The sequence below is a fragment of the Marmota marmota genome, unplaced genomic scaffold, assembly GCF_001458135.2.
Source record: "Marmota marmota marmota unplaced genomic scaffold, marMar, whole genome shotgun sequence".
Lineage (NCBI taxonomy): Eukaryota > Metazoa > Chordata > Mammalia > Rodentia > Sciuridae > Marmota > Marmota marmota.
Genome location: NW_026000241.1, coordinates 30131615 through 30146240, shown reverse-complemented (window position 1 = coordinate 30146240; position 14626 = coordinate 30131615). Strand labels below are relative to the sequence as shown.

General features: G+C 34.0%; 1 protein-coding gene across 1 annotated transcript; it reads right to left on the bottom strand.

The window, feature by feature from the left end:
- Window positions 1-4205: 4205 nt before the first annotated feature.
- Clec1b (C-type lectin domain family 1 member B) lies at window positions 4206-10374 on the bottom strand. Its single transcript, XM_015489633.2, has 6 exons — window positions 10102-10374; window positions 9393-9491; window positions 8271-8396; window positions 7960-8111; window positions 6325-6431; window positions 4206-4419 (listed from the first exon to the last, which is right to left on the bottom strand). The coding sequence occupies exons 1-6, from the start codon at window positions 10163-10165 to the stop codon at window positions 4275-4277; spliced, it is 693 nt and encodes a 230-aa protein (XP_015345119.1). The 5' UTR covers window positions 10166-10374; the 3' UTR covers window positions 4206-4274.
- Window positions 10375-14626: the final 4252 nt, after the last annotated feature.

Here is a 14626-nt window from a genome sequence, read left to right as displayed (position 1 = left end):
TTTTTTTTTTTTTTTTTTTTTTTTTTTTTTTTTTTTTGCCTAGACAGCAAGCTTTTAATAGTAATTTCACTTTAGAAGGGAGGCACAAATTATTTAGAGCACAGATGGCCATTTGTGTTAATCCTGTGACTAGGGCATCAGTATTGAGAAATTCATTCCTTTAATCATTATTAATTTTTTAGCCACTTGTTCTTATGGCCAAAGGTCATGCCTTAGTAACTTCAGTGTTTCACTGTGTCACTGTTGTTTCAGTGTCTCACTAGATCGGTTGTTGCTCTCATAATAGGCTCCCAGAAGCAAACAAACAGAACATGTAAGGGATCAGGTAAGGGAATTCACTAAAGACTAAAGTTTTTGCAAAGGTTAAGAGAAGAAAAGCAGGATGGTGAGATACACACTGGGAAGCTGTTATCAGTCCTAGGCTTATGGAGGGTGTTTATTGGAACTTTGTGGTTTCCTTCTTTACCAATTACACTTCATATAGAACAAACAGACTTTGCTAAACCAAGGCCCTGAAGGGAGAGAGTCAGTGGAATCAATATTCAACTTTTGATCATTGCCAGTGCCTCCCATTGGCTGGGGTAACTGGAACCCAGAGGCCAAGCTTGTCTAGGTAATATGCTCATTTTTTGAGTTCAGCTTCCCAAGACACATGATGGGGCTGAGAGGGTCTCCACGGACAAATGAAAAAAATCCAGCACATTCTCTAAACATTTCATGCAATGTTTTTGTGACCTGAGATGCTAATCTGAATAAACCAGGTGACTAAAATCTATGTAACCTTTAAAATGTCCCAAGTTCTGTTTAGAGGAGAAAAAGAGGAAGAAGCCATAATCATACCAAATGTGAACTGACATGAATGACATGAACGAAGGTCCTATTAGCTATTATTCATTTCCAGTTTCTCTTCAGATTTTATTAGCCCTAAGCATTGAGTTCAGAAAGACCTGATTTTATCAAATACACTGTATTTTTTGATAAATTTCTTTGGGAGGGTCATTGGTTTTCTCCAGTAAAAAATTAATATGCTTCTCATATTATATTTGATTATTTTAATCATATTTCCCATTATTTGCTATTCATTGTGTATTGTACTATTTTAAATATCTTTCACATGAATTATTTTGATTCTTACAATAGATCCATGAAATAGGTACTACTATTAGTACAGTGTAGCTTAATTGTAAATTAAAGCACAGTGAAGTCAAATTTTCTGAAATTCACTTAGTAAGTTTCACATTTAGTGGCCTGATCATAGCATGAGTTTTATTAATGTCTGTGTTAAGCTGTATAAGATGATTTAGCTGTGAGTACCAGAAAAAAATAGAATCTTTGTAGGCATAATTCAATTAGTTTACATATTTTATTTGTGTTTTAGGTATAAACTAAGATATCATTCTTCTAAATTTGAATGTGCTATAACTGTGTATAAATATATGCTTTTCCATATTGGAAATAAGAAACAGTAAAGTTCAGAGATATGGCTAATTTGGGAGAAATTTTCTGAATTATTATTTCCAATTTGTTTTATCTAAATAAACAATTAAAAATAATTTACCACATCTTCATCAGATAGAGAACTAATCTCAAGGATATATAAAGAACTAAAAAATATTAATACCAAAAACCCCCAAATAACCCAATAAATAAATGGGCCAAGGAACTGAACGGACACTTCCCAGAAGATGATATACAATCAATAAATATATAAAAAATGTTCAACTTCTCTAGCAATTAGAGAAATACAAATCAAAATTACTCTAAGATGTCATCTCACTCCAGTCAGAAGGGCAGCTATTAAGAATATGAACAACAATAAGTGTTGGCAAGGATGTGGGGAAAAAGGCACACTCATACTTTGCTGGTGGGACTGAAAATTGGTGCAGCCAATATGGAAAGCAGTATGGAGATTCCTTGGAAAACTGGGAATGGAACCACCATTTGACCCAGCTATCCCTCTCCTTAGTCTATACCCAAAGGACTTAAAAACAGCGTACTGAGGGACACATCCACATCAATGTTTATAGCAGCACAATTCACAATAGCTAAACTGTGGAACCAACCTAGATGCCCTTCAGTAGATGAATGGATGAAGAAAATTTGGCATATATACACAATGGACTATTACTCAGCAATAAAAGAGAATAAAATTATGGCATTTGCAGGTAAATGAATGGAGTTGGAAAATATAATGCTAAGTGAAGTTAGCCAATCCCAAAAAACCAAATGCTGAATGTTTTCTCTGATATGAAGATGTTGATCCATGATGGGGATGGCGGGGGTGGGGGGGCATGAGAGGAATAGATGAACTCTAGATAGGGCAAAGGGGAGGGAGAGGTAGGGAGGGGGAATGGGGTAGGAAAGGCAGTAGAATGAGATGGATATCATTACCCTAATTACATATATGAAGACACGAATGGTGTGACTCTACATTGTGTACAACCAGAGATATAAAAAATTCTGCTAAATATGTGTAATATGAATTGATATGCACTCTGCTGTCATATACAACAAATTAGAATAAATTAAAAAAAGAGAAAACAGAAAAAAATTAAAAACAAGACACATGAGGTGTTCAACAAACTCCACTCAAAAACCAAACCAGACAAACAAGCAACAATAATAAAACACACACACACACATGCACACACAAAGAAAAAAAAAACAGTTTAAAGTAAAATAAGGAAGAAAGGAAAGAAAATAATACCCCACTCTACCAAATCCAATATCTCTAGACATTTGAAATGACAAACAGAATCTGGAGAATTTGTGATATTTTTCTTCAGTTTCCTAACACATTCTTGTTTATTGACAGTAAGATAAAGATTTGAGAATGCTTGGGAGTTAATGCATGAAGCTATAAATATAACCCATATTTATTAAGTAAGTATTGCATGCTTAAAACTCTGACCATTACTTTATATCATTATACTAACTAATCCACACAATTACCTTCTGGATAAGAAAATAACATTGAACCCATTTCATAGATAGAAAACCGAGTTGTAAAGAGACTAAATTACTTACCCAAAGCCACATAAGCTTTAAAGCAATGTTTTTTGGAATGTATTAAAGACTATCCATATCAGAATCATGTAGAGGTGTTTGTTTAAAACAGGGCTGTCTCCTCAGCCTTCAAACCAAGAACCATCAGTATTTGTGATGTAATATCTCCATGTTTTAACAAACTCATTTGGAAGGTGGAGAATTATGTTCATAAATTGTATACCCACTAGTTAGAGAAAGGAAACTGTGGGAAAGAAGGGCAATTTTTTCTTGTTATCCTGTTAAATGGTACCTGACCACATACTCCATAAATACTTCCTGAGTTATTCAGCAAAAACCAAACATAGGCCTCTTATGGAGGGGGGGGGAATAGATAAAACACTTTCACGTGTTTCTTCTGCCTTCTAATCTCTGGGCCTTGTTAAGAAGCATTTCCTCATTTATGAACACCAGGGGATTTTGTGTCAACTTTGTTTTTTTGCATTGAGTCTGATCAGGAGTGGACTTAAAATAGTAACGATATTTGTACACTTGTTGTACTGATTAAAGAGTTTTCTGAATATCTATGTCACATAATGCAAAGCATACAGTTTCTTGTGAACTCTATTAAGTGAGATCCAGACTTCCCTGTTCACTGTATTTGGTACTAATTATAGAACAGTGAACAGGGAAGTCATGGTCTCTGCTTCACAGAGTTTCTGATATAGTTAACACTATTAAGCTCATCTTAGGTTGTAGAATGGTGAGGTATATTAGCTGGGTAATATCTCATTTTAAATATGAAAAAATGGAAATTAAGGAGGTTGCATGACTAGTTCATGGCTATACTTTAGTTAAGGGACCACATTATCTAAATTTTCTCCTTATTCCACATTTAGTATTTCTAATACCTTATGCTGTATTTCTAACCTAGATATTTTGTACAGCTTAAGTCAACTAAGAGCTAATTTTTCTTGTCCAAATTTCAATTAATATGTGTGTATCTGAAGATGCAGTGAGTCATGGTATGTTCAGATAATTAAGAATGCAATACAGGAAGAGAAAATTAGTGGAAAATAGAGCAACTGATATGCAGATGATCAACTCACATGTTGGCTTCTGGACATGCAAAGAAGGGACTAGGCAAGTGGTGTTGGAAGTAAAAATAATATAAAAATGACTCCAAGGGGAAGAAAAGGAGAAATGAGCAATTTTGTGGCTATATATTCTTCATCCAAATCTTTTATTATACAACCACCACTTCTCTGATATCTGTCCATCATTTTACATTAAAGCAGTTGTTCCACCTTTGCCAAGCCAGCCTTCTTCTCACACATTAAATAATGTCTGTCCTTACAGAAGGCAGGGCGGATTTTCCCATTGTGAAAATAAGCACAATTCATGTTTTCTGTTTCATCTCCAGAAAGATCAAGCCTGTGAATAAAAAAGGGTAGAGTGCATGCCTTTGAAAAATGAATAAATAATCAAGAGTCAAACCCTGGGTGCAAAACACTGTTGCACAAACTGGAGACGACAGGAAAAATGTAAAAACAAAAGCAGCAGCAGCAACAAAGCCCCCAACATTATCACCATTGAGAAACTTCACCTCTGCTTGAGAATACAAGGTATGTACATTTGAAAAGCCCAGTAGAAATTTTATAATGCATAAGATAAAGAAGAAGTGAACACTAACTATAATGGCAGTGCAGAGAAACGATGGGTATGGTTCTGATATGATGAGCAAAGGCTTTACCTATCAGATCAGTATTGAAGGAAGGCTAGCATTCAGATAAGCAGGGAGGACATGGGAGATCCTAGAGTGCAAGCTGCACAAGATGGGAATAGGCTCAGGGAAAAGAAAGTTGATTGAATATTTTTGAACTGAGGACTTAGTTATTGAGTAATAGATCTACAAGAGCACACTGCATTGTATTTGCCCTTTAACTTGTCTATACCCCTTGCTAGACTGCTTACTATGAGGAGATGAGGAATATATATTTACTAGTTTATTTGCCAAATATCTATGGATGTGTCAGGTGTCAAAGTTGTTCAAGATACTGAGGATAGAGTGGTAAATAAAAACAAAGACCCTCTCTTCTCTTGGGCTCTTATATGACACAATGGAACATTGGTAAAAAGCCTACAAACAGGTAGACAAGAAAATTGGACAGTGACAAGAATTATGAAGATACACAACAATGAAGGTATGATGGACTGTGTGGACACGGGTTGGAGGGAGACTAAATTAGTTCAGGTAATTAGAATTGATTTCACCAAACAAGTTATGCTGATTGTCGACTCAAAAGGGGTACCCAAACCTGAACTTGTGGAGGAAGAGCATTCTAGAAGAAAAACCAGCAGATACAATGGCCTTCAGTCATTTCCTCAAAGAAATCAAACTAACAAAACAAAAAAAAAACCTAAAACAAAACCAAGTTTGACTTGTTGGAAGAATAGAGAGAATGCTACTTTGCCCATGAAATTGTGACTGAGGCAGCCAGTGACAGGAGATAAAACCCAAGGTCTAGAAGAGGCTTGTTGTAGTTATGATGTTCTGGTCTCCTTCCCAAAGTAAAGACTTAATAAATATATATTAAAAACTTGATTAATAATTTAAATAATGATCAGATTGCAAAAGCTTTTGTTATCAGTTTAAATTTGAATTGGAGAGAGACTTCAATATGTATACACAGGATGAACAAAATGTGCTGAAATTAGACATTGGAGAACCAAGATGTTCACTCATCTTTCAATGTAATTAGGCCATTTGCCTGGATTTTCTGTGGAAGGATGGCACCTCATTACATGAACATGAGAATTGCTTGTGACCCACAGTGTACCTGATTCTTGGAGGCTCCTAGGATACAGACTAAGCGAAATGACACTGAAACTCAACAGAATCATCAAGTTAATAACTGTCAACTATAAAATAATGAGGGTGATTATTTGGGTCTAAAAATATGTGAAGAGAATCAGATCAAGCTTAACACACACACACACACACACACACACACACACAGACACACACACACACTCTTCCAAAGGTAAAGTCAGACAGAAATAAATGAGGAAAATACTGAGAATACAGGTGAACTATGACTTAGATAAAAATAGAATGAGAGGGAAGGAAAAATAGAATTGTCTTATTATCAGTGTTCTTTGGTTAAGAGTAAGTAGGTTATCAATGACTCAGCTGAATTCTAGGTACTAAGAATGAGAAAACTCATAGTAGGGTATAGAGACATATCTCAATTTTCAATAACTTGTATTCAAGAGGAAATGGTTTCCCAGAATGAATGTTTCTAGTAGTGCCTTCTGTTCAAGTGTCTAGTGACTTACATATTTTTGGAGAATATGGAACCATCTTCCCACATCCACACCTTGTTAGAATTCTGATTGGATAATCCAACCCAACGAATTAAAACGGTCCTAGTTTTGATGTACTCCTATTGTAAACACAAATAAATATAAAATGTTCAGAATATGTCCACAACTCTTCATAATAACAGAGACAAAGCTTAATAATAAGACCTTGCACAAAATGTTAGATTATATGTCTGTGTTAGTATGAATGGATTCTATTTAGCATTTAGAATTGTACCAAATTGAGTTGTTTCATAATATGAAAAAACTTCTAGGACATAGGAAAACTAATCACTGAATAGTGATGTTCTAGTCTTCCTATGTCTTTATAATCTATGGTTATATTTTCCATCAATTGAAGATTGGAGTTCCAAATGGACTAGAACATATGATTCAAATGTGAAGAATGGCAAACAGCTAGAGGAAGAACACAAAAATAAATGCATTGTTGATGAGATTTTTAGTACCTAGAATTCAACTCTACCTGCTTTGGTTTTACCACTTATCATACATAAAGAATTTTAATTTGTTTTAGTTGGCTGGGAGAATCAAATGTTTATGACATCTTTCTAAAAGGGATTTATAAATTGCATGCATCAAACCTTTCCTGATTTACTTTTCTCTACTCAATAATTTTTACTATCATTCTATATACTGAATATATTTGTTTTATTCACTTTCTATTGTTCCAACTAGAATACATACTCCTGGAGATTAGGGATATTTTTGTCTCTTTTTAAAAAATTCATGGGTCAAGGTCCTGGAACAGTTCCAGTATATATTTGTTGAACCAATGGATGAATGGGCAGTCAATCAATTGAACCAAATTAAAAGGTGAATACTCTCATGCCTCCCAGAATATCAGGTGGGAATTCATTTTTGGAAAAAAGAAAGTAATTTGAGTTTCTTGAAAGATATGTGACTCATTTTGACATTCCATGGAGATATTGTGTAAATTTCCCTTCTTATTGTTTATTTCTGAAAGTATGAGCCATCCATAAACTTTCTGCTGATACCTGTTTATTTTTCTTTAAAATATATCCACAGTAGCTGCTTCACTATAGGACCTGATGGGTAATTCCACCTCAAATTCAGTATTTCTTTTTTCTCATAAGTTATATTACTTCTTTTAGGTATAAATATTCACCCTCACATCCATCACCCTAGAGTAGTAAGATTCAGTACACATATATCTCCAATTAATCTCTTTAGAAGTTGAGATTCGGGGGCATTCTCCTATTTTGCCTGAATGGAAGTAAAAGTTTATTTAGTTGATTATATTCTCTGTGAGTCTGAACAGTAAGTAGATGGTGCAACAAGTTAGAGTAACAGGGAACACTAGTGGTGGGGAACATCCCTGGCTGACTTCTAGTTAGATCCACTGTGCACTTTAGTCCTCAGGAAGGTACAAGTCAATTTCACTGACCAACTATAGTGATTCTGAGGAACATGACTAAATTGAATATTTGAACTCTGTAACTTTTACTGAGATTGACAAGTTTCTTTGATTATTACAAACATGAGAAAATGTTAAAAAGAAAGAAACAGGTCATATATTACAGTTTTTTCCCCTTTATGCTTCCAACATACTTAACATCAGAATTTTCTTACCAGAATGTTCTGGCTGGCAATCTTCACAAGAGTTGCATTCATATCCATGCAGTACTGTTTACTCTCTTCCCACGTCAAGTTTTGCCTGAAGAATCCATAGCAGCTATTTCCGTAATACCTCCATTTTGTGTCACAAGGGCTGCATTTATGGTCTGAAGGAGAAACCAAGTGTAGGGACCTCATCATTCTACATGTCGCTTACATATTCCCCATGTTCATTGTTTACTGTCTATCTCATGACTCCCTTTGGTTACCATCACAGATATGTTCTAGGAGTTGGGGAGAGGAAGAGGTTTTCAAATCATACTTACAGAAACTGCCCTTTTGCTTTTGTTCCAATTGTTTTATTAAATTTTGACAGAAGTTCTTTGCTAATTGTTGTAGAGTTCCAGAGAGATTTTCTTTTTCAGCTTGTAGGTAATTTTGCTGTGTGACAGCTAGATTTTAAAAAAAATACATAAAATTATAATTTGTAGTCAGGATCATAAAGGTGATGCAAGGATCTTTCCATTAATTTCCACTTCTATAGAATGACCAGTATATGAAGAGATTATTTGATACATATGAATATATGAAAAAGGATAAGAGTAAAGGAGAATATAAAGAACAAAGTAAGAAATATGCAAAAGATATGTCAGTGCTATCCAGAAGAATAAGTTAATTATTTGAAGGAGATAGTCACAAAGAAGAAAATCCCACGATCAAATAATAAGCCAAAGCAGTGTCTGACATTTCCTTGAATACAAATTTCAGAGCAGACATCATAGAGGTGAGTGACCCCATTTATTTTCTGTTCTTCATGTAATACCAAAATATTAACTTATTTAAGGATGTATATTTATTTATTATTATGCTTAAAATAACTGTGGGTATTAACATAGATAAAACATGATAAATGAAAACTTTTAAAACCACTTATAAAAATAAGTATACAAACAAGTAATAACTACACAACCTACAATGTGACATTGTAGGGCCATTAGATTTACAGGAAGAGAAAGCCAATTATTTCAGTAAGTGAAATAGTAAGGAAGACATTTCAGGAAGGGGGAATAGATAGAACAAACTTTCAAACAGGGAGAATTCAGATTTATTTATGAAATTAAGAAAATTCTGGGTTGGCTGGGTCTTAGGATATGTATGATAGGAAAGCTGAAAGTTTCAAAAGATAGTTTGGATCCACACTAAGGAAGATATTAAGGACCAGTTTTGAATTCTGAAAGTAATTATGATTAATAGAAGAATTTTAAAAAGTAATTTTAATCAGAAGTAAAAGTCAAAGTTCTCCTTCATTTGGAATATAGTGGCAGCTACGTATAGGCAGATAGGAGTGTAACAAATAGACAATAGTGACAAGAAGTTGAGCAGCATAAACCAGAACCCTTAGGTATTGCCTTTCTCAGATCAGATCTTTGGCAAAATTCAATACTTACACATGATCCCCAAAGCCACCAGCCCAACAACCATCCCCACGGACAAGATCATCAGAACCAAAGCCATCACACGCCACCAAGGAGAGGAAGTGGGGTCAGCTGTAGGCAAACAACAAAGACATCAGGGAGCAGATGGTCCTTCCACCCCCACATGCCTTCTCAGGATTTTCCAGTCTCACAAAGGGCCAAGACAGAACTTGCCTTTGTTCCTTTCGTGATCATGGATAATAAGCACAACCCACTCCACACCACACATCCATCTGCATTCCCAATGGATTCTCTCTTTCTAAGCCAAAACATATCTGGCTGTTAAGATCTCATGTAGTTTGTCTTTTTGTTGTTGTTGTTGTTGTTGTTGTTGTTGTGTGTGCCACCCACATAAATAGTTACTTTAATAAGCAACAACCATACTGACATTCAGAAAATGGAATTTTCAAACATTACGTTTCTTTATCTCCTTGGTTTCTGTGCCTTCCAGTACTAAATTCTAGAGCCTTAAAATAATGTTCCCTGCTTGTATCTTTGCTGTTTATATTCTAAATATGTCCATATAAGCCTTTGTAGACATTATTCAAACACCTCAGAGAAAGAACATCATTCAGGAAAAGATGAAGTACAACTATACATACTATCACAGGTAGCAAAGAGAAAATAGGATTGACCTGTTTCACTAATTAATTTCCTTGTGGAGGGCTCCCTACATTCTTACCTGAGGAGAGAGGTGGCTTTCTAGATTTAATATTCAAAGTGATGTAGCCGTCTTCATCCTGCATTGTTGCCCCTGGACTGCAAGTGAGCTCAGAGTTTCAATGACTTTGTGAAATGCAGCGTTCCCTTTTTTTACAATCCCAGAGTCTGCAGGCTGTGATCCTCCTCTCCTTGGTCGGGTAGAACCATGTGAGTTGGGACACATGGTTTTTGTTTTGGTTTGGTTTGTTTTCCAGGAAGCCCTTTCATGGCTGTTCTGAGATACATGGACCTTGAACATAAAAACACAAAAAATAATAACAACTGTGGTAAAGGAGTAGATGTAGTATTTGTTTCCTGTTTCCTTATCTTCAATCCTGAATGAAGAGAGATTCCCTCATGTGTATCCTTTCAAAGAACAAAAGTTTATGTTTCATCTTAACCCTATGAAACCTTAAATCATATTGCTTAAATGAACCAATTTTTGATGAAAATTCATAGGTAAAAATATCCCCAGATATATAGTCTATCCCACTGTGAGAAGCAAGTCTAATATTATTTGAAATTATATGGAGCTAAATTAGATGTTCATAGTCTTATGTTGGAAGGAAGCCTGACTAATTATGACTAGAATTCATCTAAATTCTTGCATCTTTTATAAATAGGTTTTTCAAAAATTTGAGGACTCTGTAGGCCTCATATTACTTAGATTTAGACATTGAAGGAAAATAACAAAGTGAAATAACACAAAGTTAGTGACTTGATATAATTCCCTTTACTAATGTTTATACTTTAAAGTGAATTTCCTGGAATAAAAATAATCTGAATTCAATGACATCATTTCATTTCTATCATGGTAGTGCTTAGATAAACACATTTGGGAAAGTATGGTTTCCTAATGCCCTTTACATCATAATATAATATTCATTCCTCACATTTAACTTCATAGATAGACTTTTAAATGATTATTTAGCTTATGTTGAAAGTAGTTATAAGAACAAATATACAAAATTGGCTGATATATTGCAGGAATATTCTTGAGAATGTTGTCTGTTTTGCCATTAGGGTAGCTCTTACATAATTTAAAAACTGATGCTTTTGTTAACTCCACTGCTAGTAAAGTGTTCCTTTAGAGTTGACGAGTAGCATTTATCTTATAAATGATCTTATTTTTATTTTTCTCCTTAGTTAATAAACTCTTAGACTTTATTTTTTAGTGCAACAATGACATGGGATCTTGTGGCAGGTCAAATTTTGATTGCTAATGTTACCTTTAATATATCTTAGTATCCACTTCACTCACCAATTCACTTAAAATACTCATATTTTAACATTTATCTCCCTATACATCTCAAATTATTTTAAGAATGATGTGAAGACTATACAAAACAAATATGAAAGGCATTCCTGATTTTGGAAAACCAAATTTAGTATAATCCAATATTTTTACCATAAACCAATCCTTCATTAAAAAAAAACCCTCATTTGCTTTAAATAAATGTGAAATTTGATAAAAGTACTATAAATTGAATTTCTTATATCCCCAATATGGTGTTTGTTAATGAGTTCTTAGTTAAAATATTCAATGATTTCCAACCATAAGAAGGATAAATTCAGACTGTCATCTCAGCAAATACCTACAGCTATTTCTGTTTGTGTAACTTTTGTTTCACCTAAAGTGGCTCCTCCTCTTCCTGATAGTGCCTGGTGAGCTGGACTCCCAGAAAAGCCTAAGAAGAGCTGGACCCTTCTGGTTTCTTCTGCCCACATATACTAATGCACCAACGCTCAAAGCTGCTTTTATTTTGTTTCACTTTTTTAAAAATATAAACCTCCTTTTATGTTCTTTCGTTTATTGCCTTACTTTAGTGCTTTTTCTTAACCATGTATAGAAATATTAAAAAACATTTGAATAAATAATCTAACTTAGAGAATAGAATGGGGATGGAGGTAATAATTCAAAGGATACATTTTCAGTAAAGTTTTACATGTTCTCTTAGTAACCAAATAGGTAACTTCTGAAAATTTAATCATTTTAATTTAATTGAATGTATAACTGTGGCATCAGAGGATATTTATGAAACATTTTAGATTGTCATACACATTTTCTTCTTCATTAATATAAACTTTAAGAAAGAATTAAACATAACAATTGTTTGCTTTGTTGAGATTTCTTATTTGCTGAGTCCTAGGCAATTGGTTTAAGGTGAAAGTGACTCATTTATTCTTGGAAACCACCAGGACTGTATCAGTCTTACTTCTTACTTCTTGATCCATTAGTGTATGGAACTATATATTTAGCATCAGAAGAAAGTATATCTGAAATATGTTAACAGATTATAATAAAGTTTCTTTCTTTCTTTTTTGCTCCGGATTTTCCTATTGTTCCTTTTTTTTCTTTCTTTCTCGTTGAATTTGTCTTTTTTTTTTTTTGGCCTTTGATAATTCCAGCTGTGGTCTGAAAATCTTCTATCTAGATCTAATTTTCTATAAAATAAATATGCCTTTATTTGCAATCCCTGCCCCCTCACCATCATGACTCTGGGTGTTAGAAACACAGAGCATAATTACAGGGTCAAAAAAGCCTCTGATAACATTTAGTCTTAATTTTTCTCTACCCTGTCACATATCCTATTAATAGAAGCTGAGTTACTCAGCAAAAATTAAGCAGAGACATGCAGGAAAAAGAGATAGGTATGATAAATTTTTCTTCTTCCTTTTACAAGTCCAGAGGCTTTGGTAGATATCTCTTAACCATCCTACAAAGTCTTTTCTTAGTATATTTTATTTCGGGTTGAATATTTATCTTTTTTCTATTTTCTTTGTTTAGAAGACAGTACCTTAAAAAAAGTGTTCTTCATTCCAAATTTCCTGATGAGTCTTAAATTTGGAAGAAAGTATTTTAATCTATTTTACGTAGTTTAGAGATTGAGGCACTTTAGCATGAATTATCCTTTATATTTAAATCAAATATTTAACGAATATTGATTAGGTTCCTGACACTGAAACAGGTGCTAAATAGTCATGGAAAAAAGCCATGATATTGATCATGGAGCACAGTCTTGAAATTTAAATATGTAATCTTCATTTTTTAACATTTAGAACATCTTCCTCCAGCCCAATACACACAAGCTCATATTCTTTTACCTCTTTTTTATAACACTGTCACACACACAGTAATTTTAAATATTTAATTCTTTTTCTTTTTTTGCAGTGCTCTGGATTGAATTCATGATATGTGCATGCTAGGAAAGTACTCTACCACTGACTTACATCCCCACTCACATATTTAAATTTTTTTTTAAATCCCTGGAATGATATATACTCTATGGCTCTAAACTAGTAACTGACATTCAATTACCACCCAATAAATACTTATTAAGACACTGGGATCAGAACAAGGAAATATTGGTGTAATAACAAAGTGAAATATTTGAATGGATAGCATTGTGGATAGGACTAATCAATATTCAAGGAAGGCTAGTGGATGTGGAAAAGAGACAGTCAAGAAAATGATGTTGATTACTATAAGAATTGTTTATTGTCTCTAAACTGAAAAATAAAAGGAACATTTTACAATTGGTTCTCTCTATATATAGACTTTTTCTTGTATACCCCTTTTAAGCTGAGTTTGGGGTCCTTTTATCAGTGATATCCTATTTCCTCTCTCAGCCCTCTGCATTACATTTGTTTTTCTTTGTGTGTGTGGGTACTGGGAATTGAACCTAAGGGTGCTCTATCACTGAGCTACATCCCCAGTCCTGTTTATTCTGAGAAAGCATTTGGCTAAATTGCTCAAGTAGCCTTGAACTTGTGATCCTCCTAAAAAAATAGAATGAGCTTCATTAAAAATTATTGAATTGAATAGCAACTAATAGACAACTATGGCAGAGTGTTTTGTTAGACATAGTTGAGAAAATGAAGAAAAAATGTATTAGACTGCATCCATATCACTAAAATTGTGATGCATATGCATAGAAAACACACATAAGTAAAAAGTTAAATGACAATCAAATGGAATAAAGTGTATATAAGGAAAGGTAAAGATTTGAATACAAATAAAAAGGAGAGGGGAATGAATGTTTATCAAGCAAGGAAAATAGCTGAGTAAAAAAGCTGGGAAATTTGAGTAAACATGGTGTAATTGATGAAAAGCATATCTGAACTGAGGGTTCATATCCCAGTATATTGAGATATAAAACATTGCACTTTGCTATCAAAATTGCTATAAAACTTAAGTGGCAGGGATAATTGGTCAATTATTTGAACATAAATTTTTTCATCACTGTGAATGTCTCAGGCACTGCTGTTTTCAGCGGATCAAGTGGTCACTGATACATGATTTGTGCTCTTCTTAGAGGGTAATGAGTACAGACAGTAAAAAAGTAAAGAAAGCAAAGAGCAAGATAATGTGACATCATGCTAAGTGCTATGCTTTGAAGGAAAAACAATTGATCTAATAGAGCTTGACTGGTAAGGCTGCAGGAAGACCCTGGTTGGGCTTACTTGGAGGGTTCATTTGGGAAATTACACAGGTTTCTTCCATT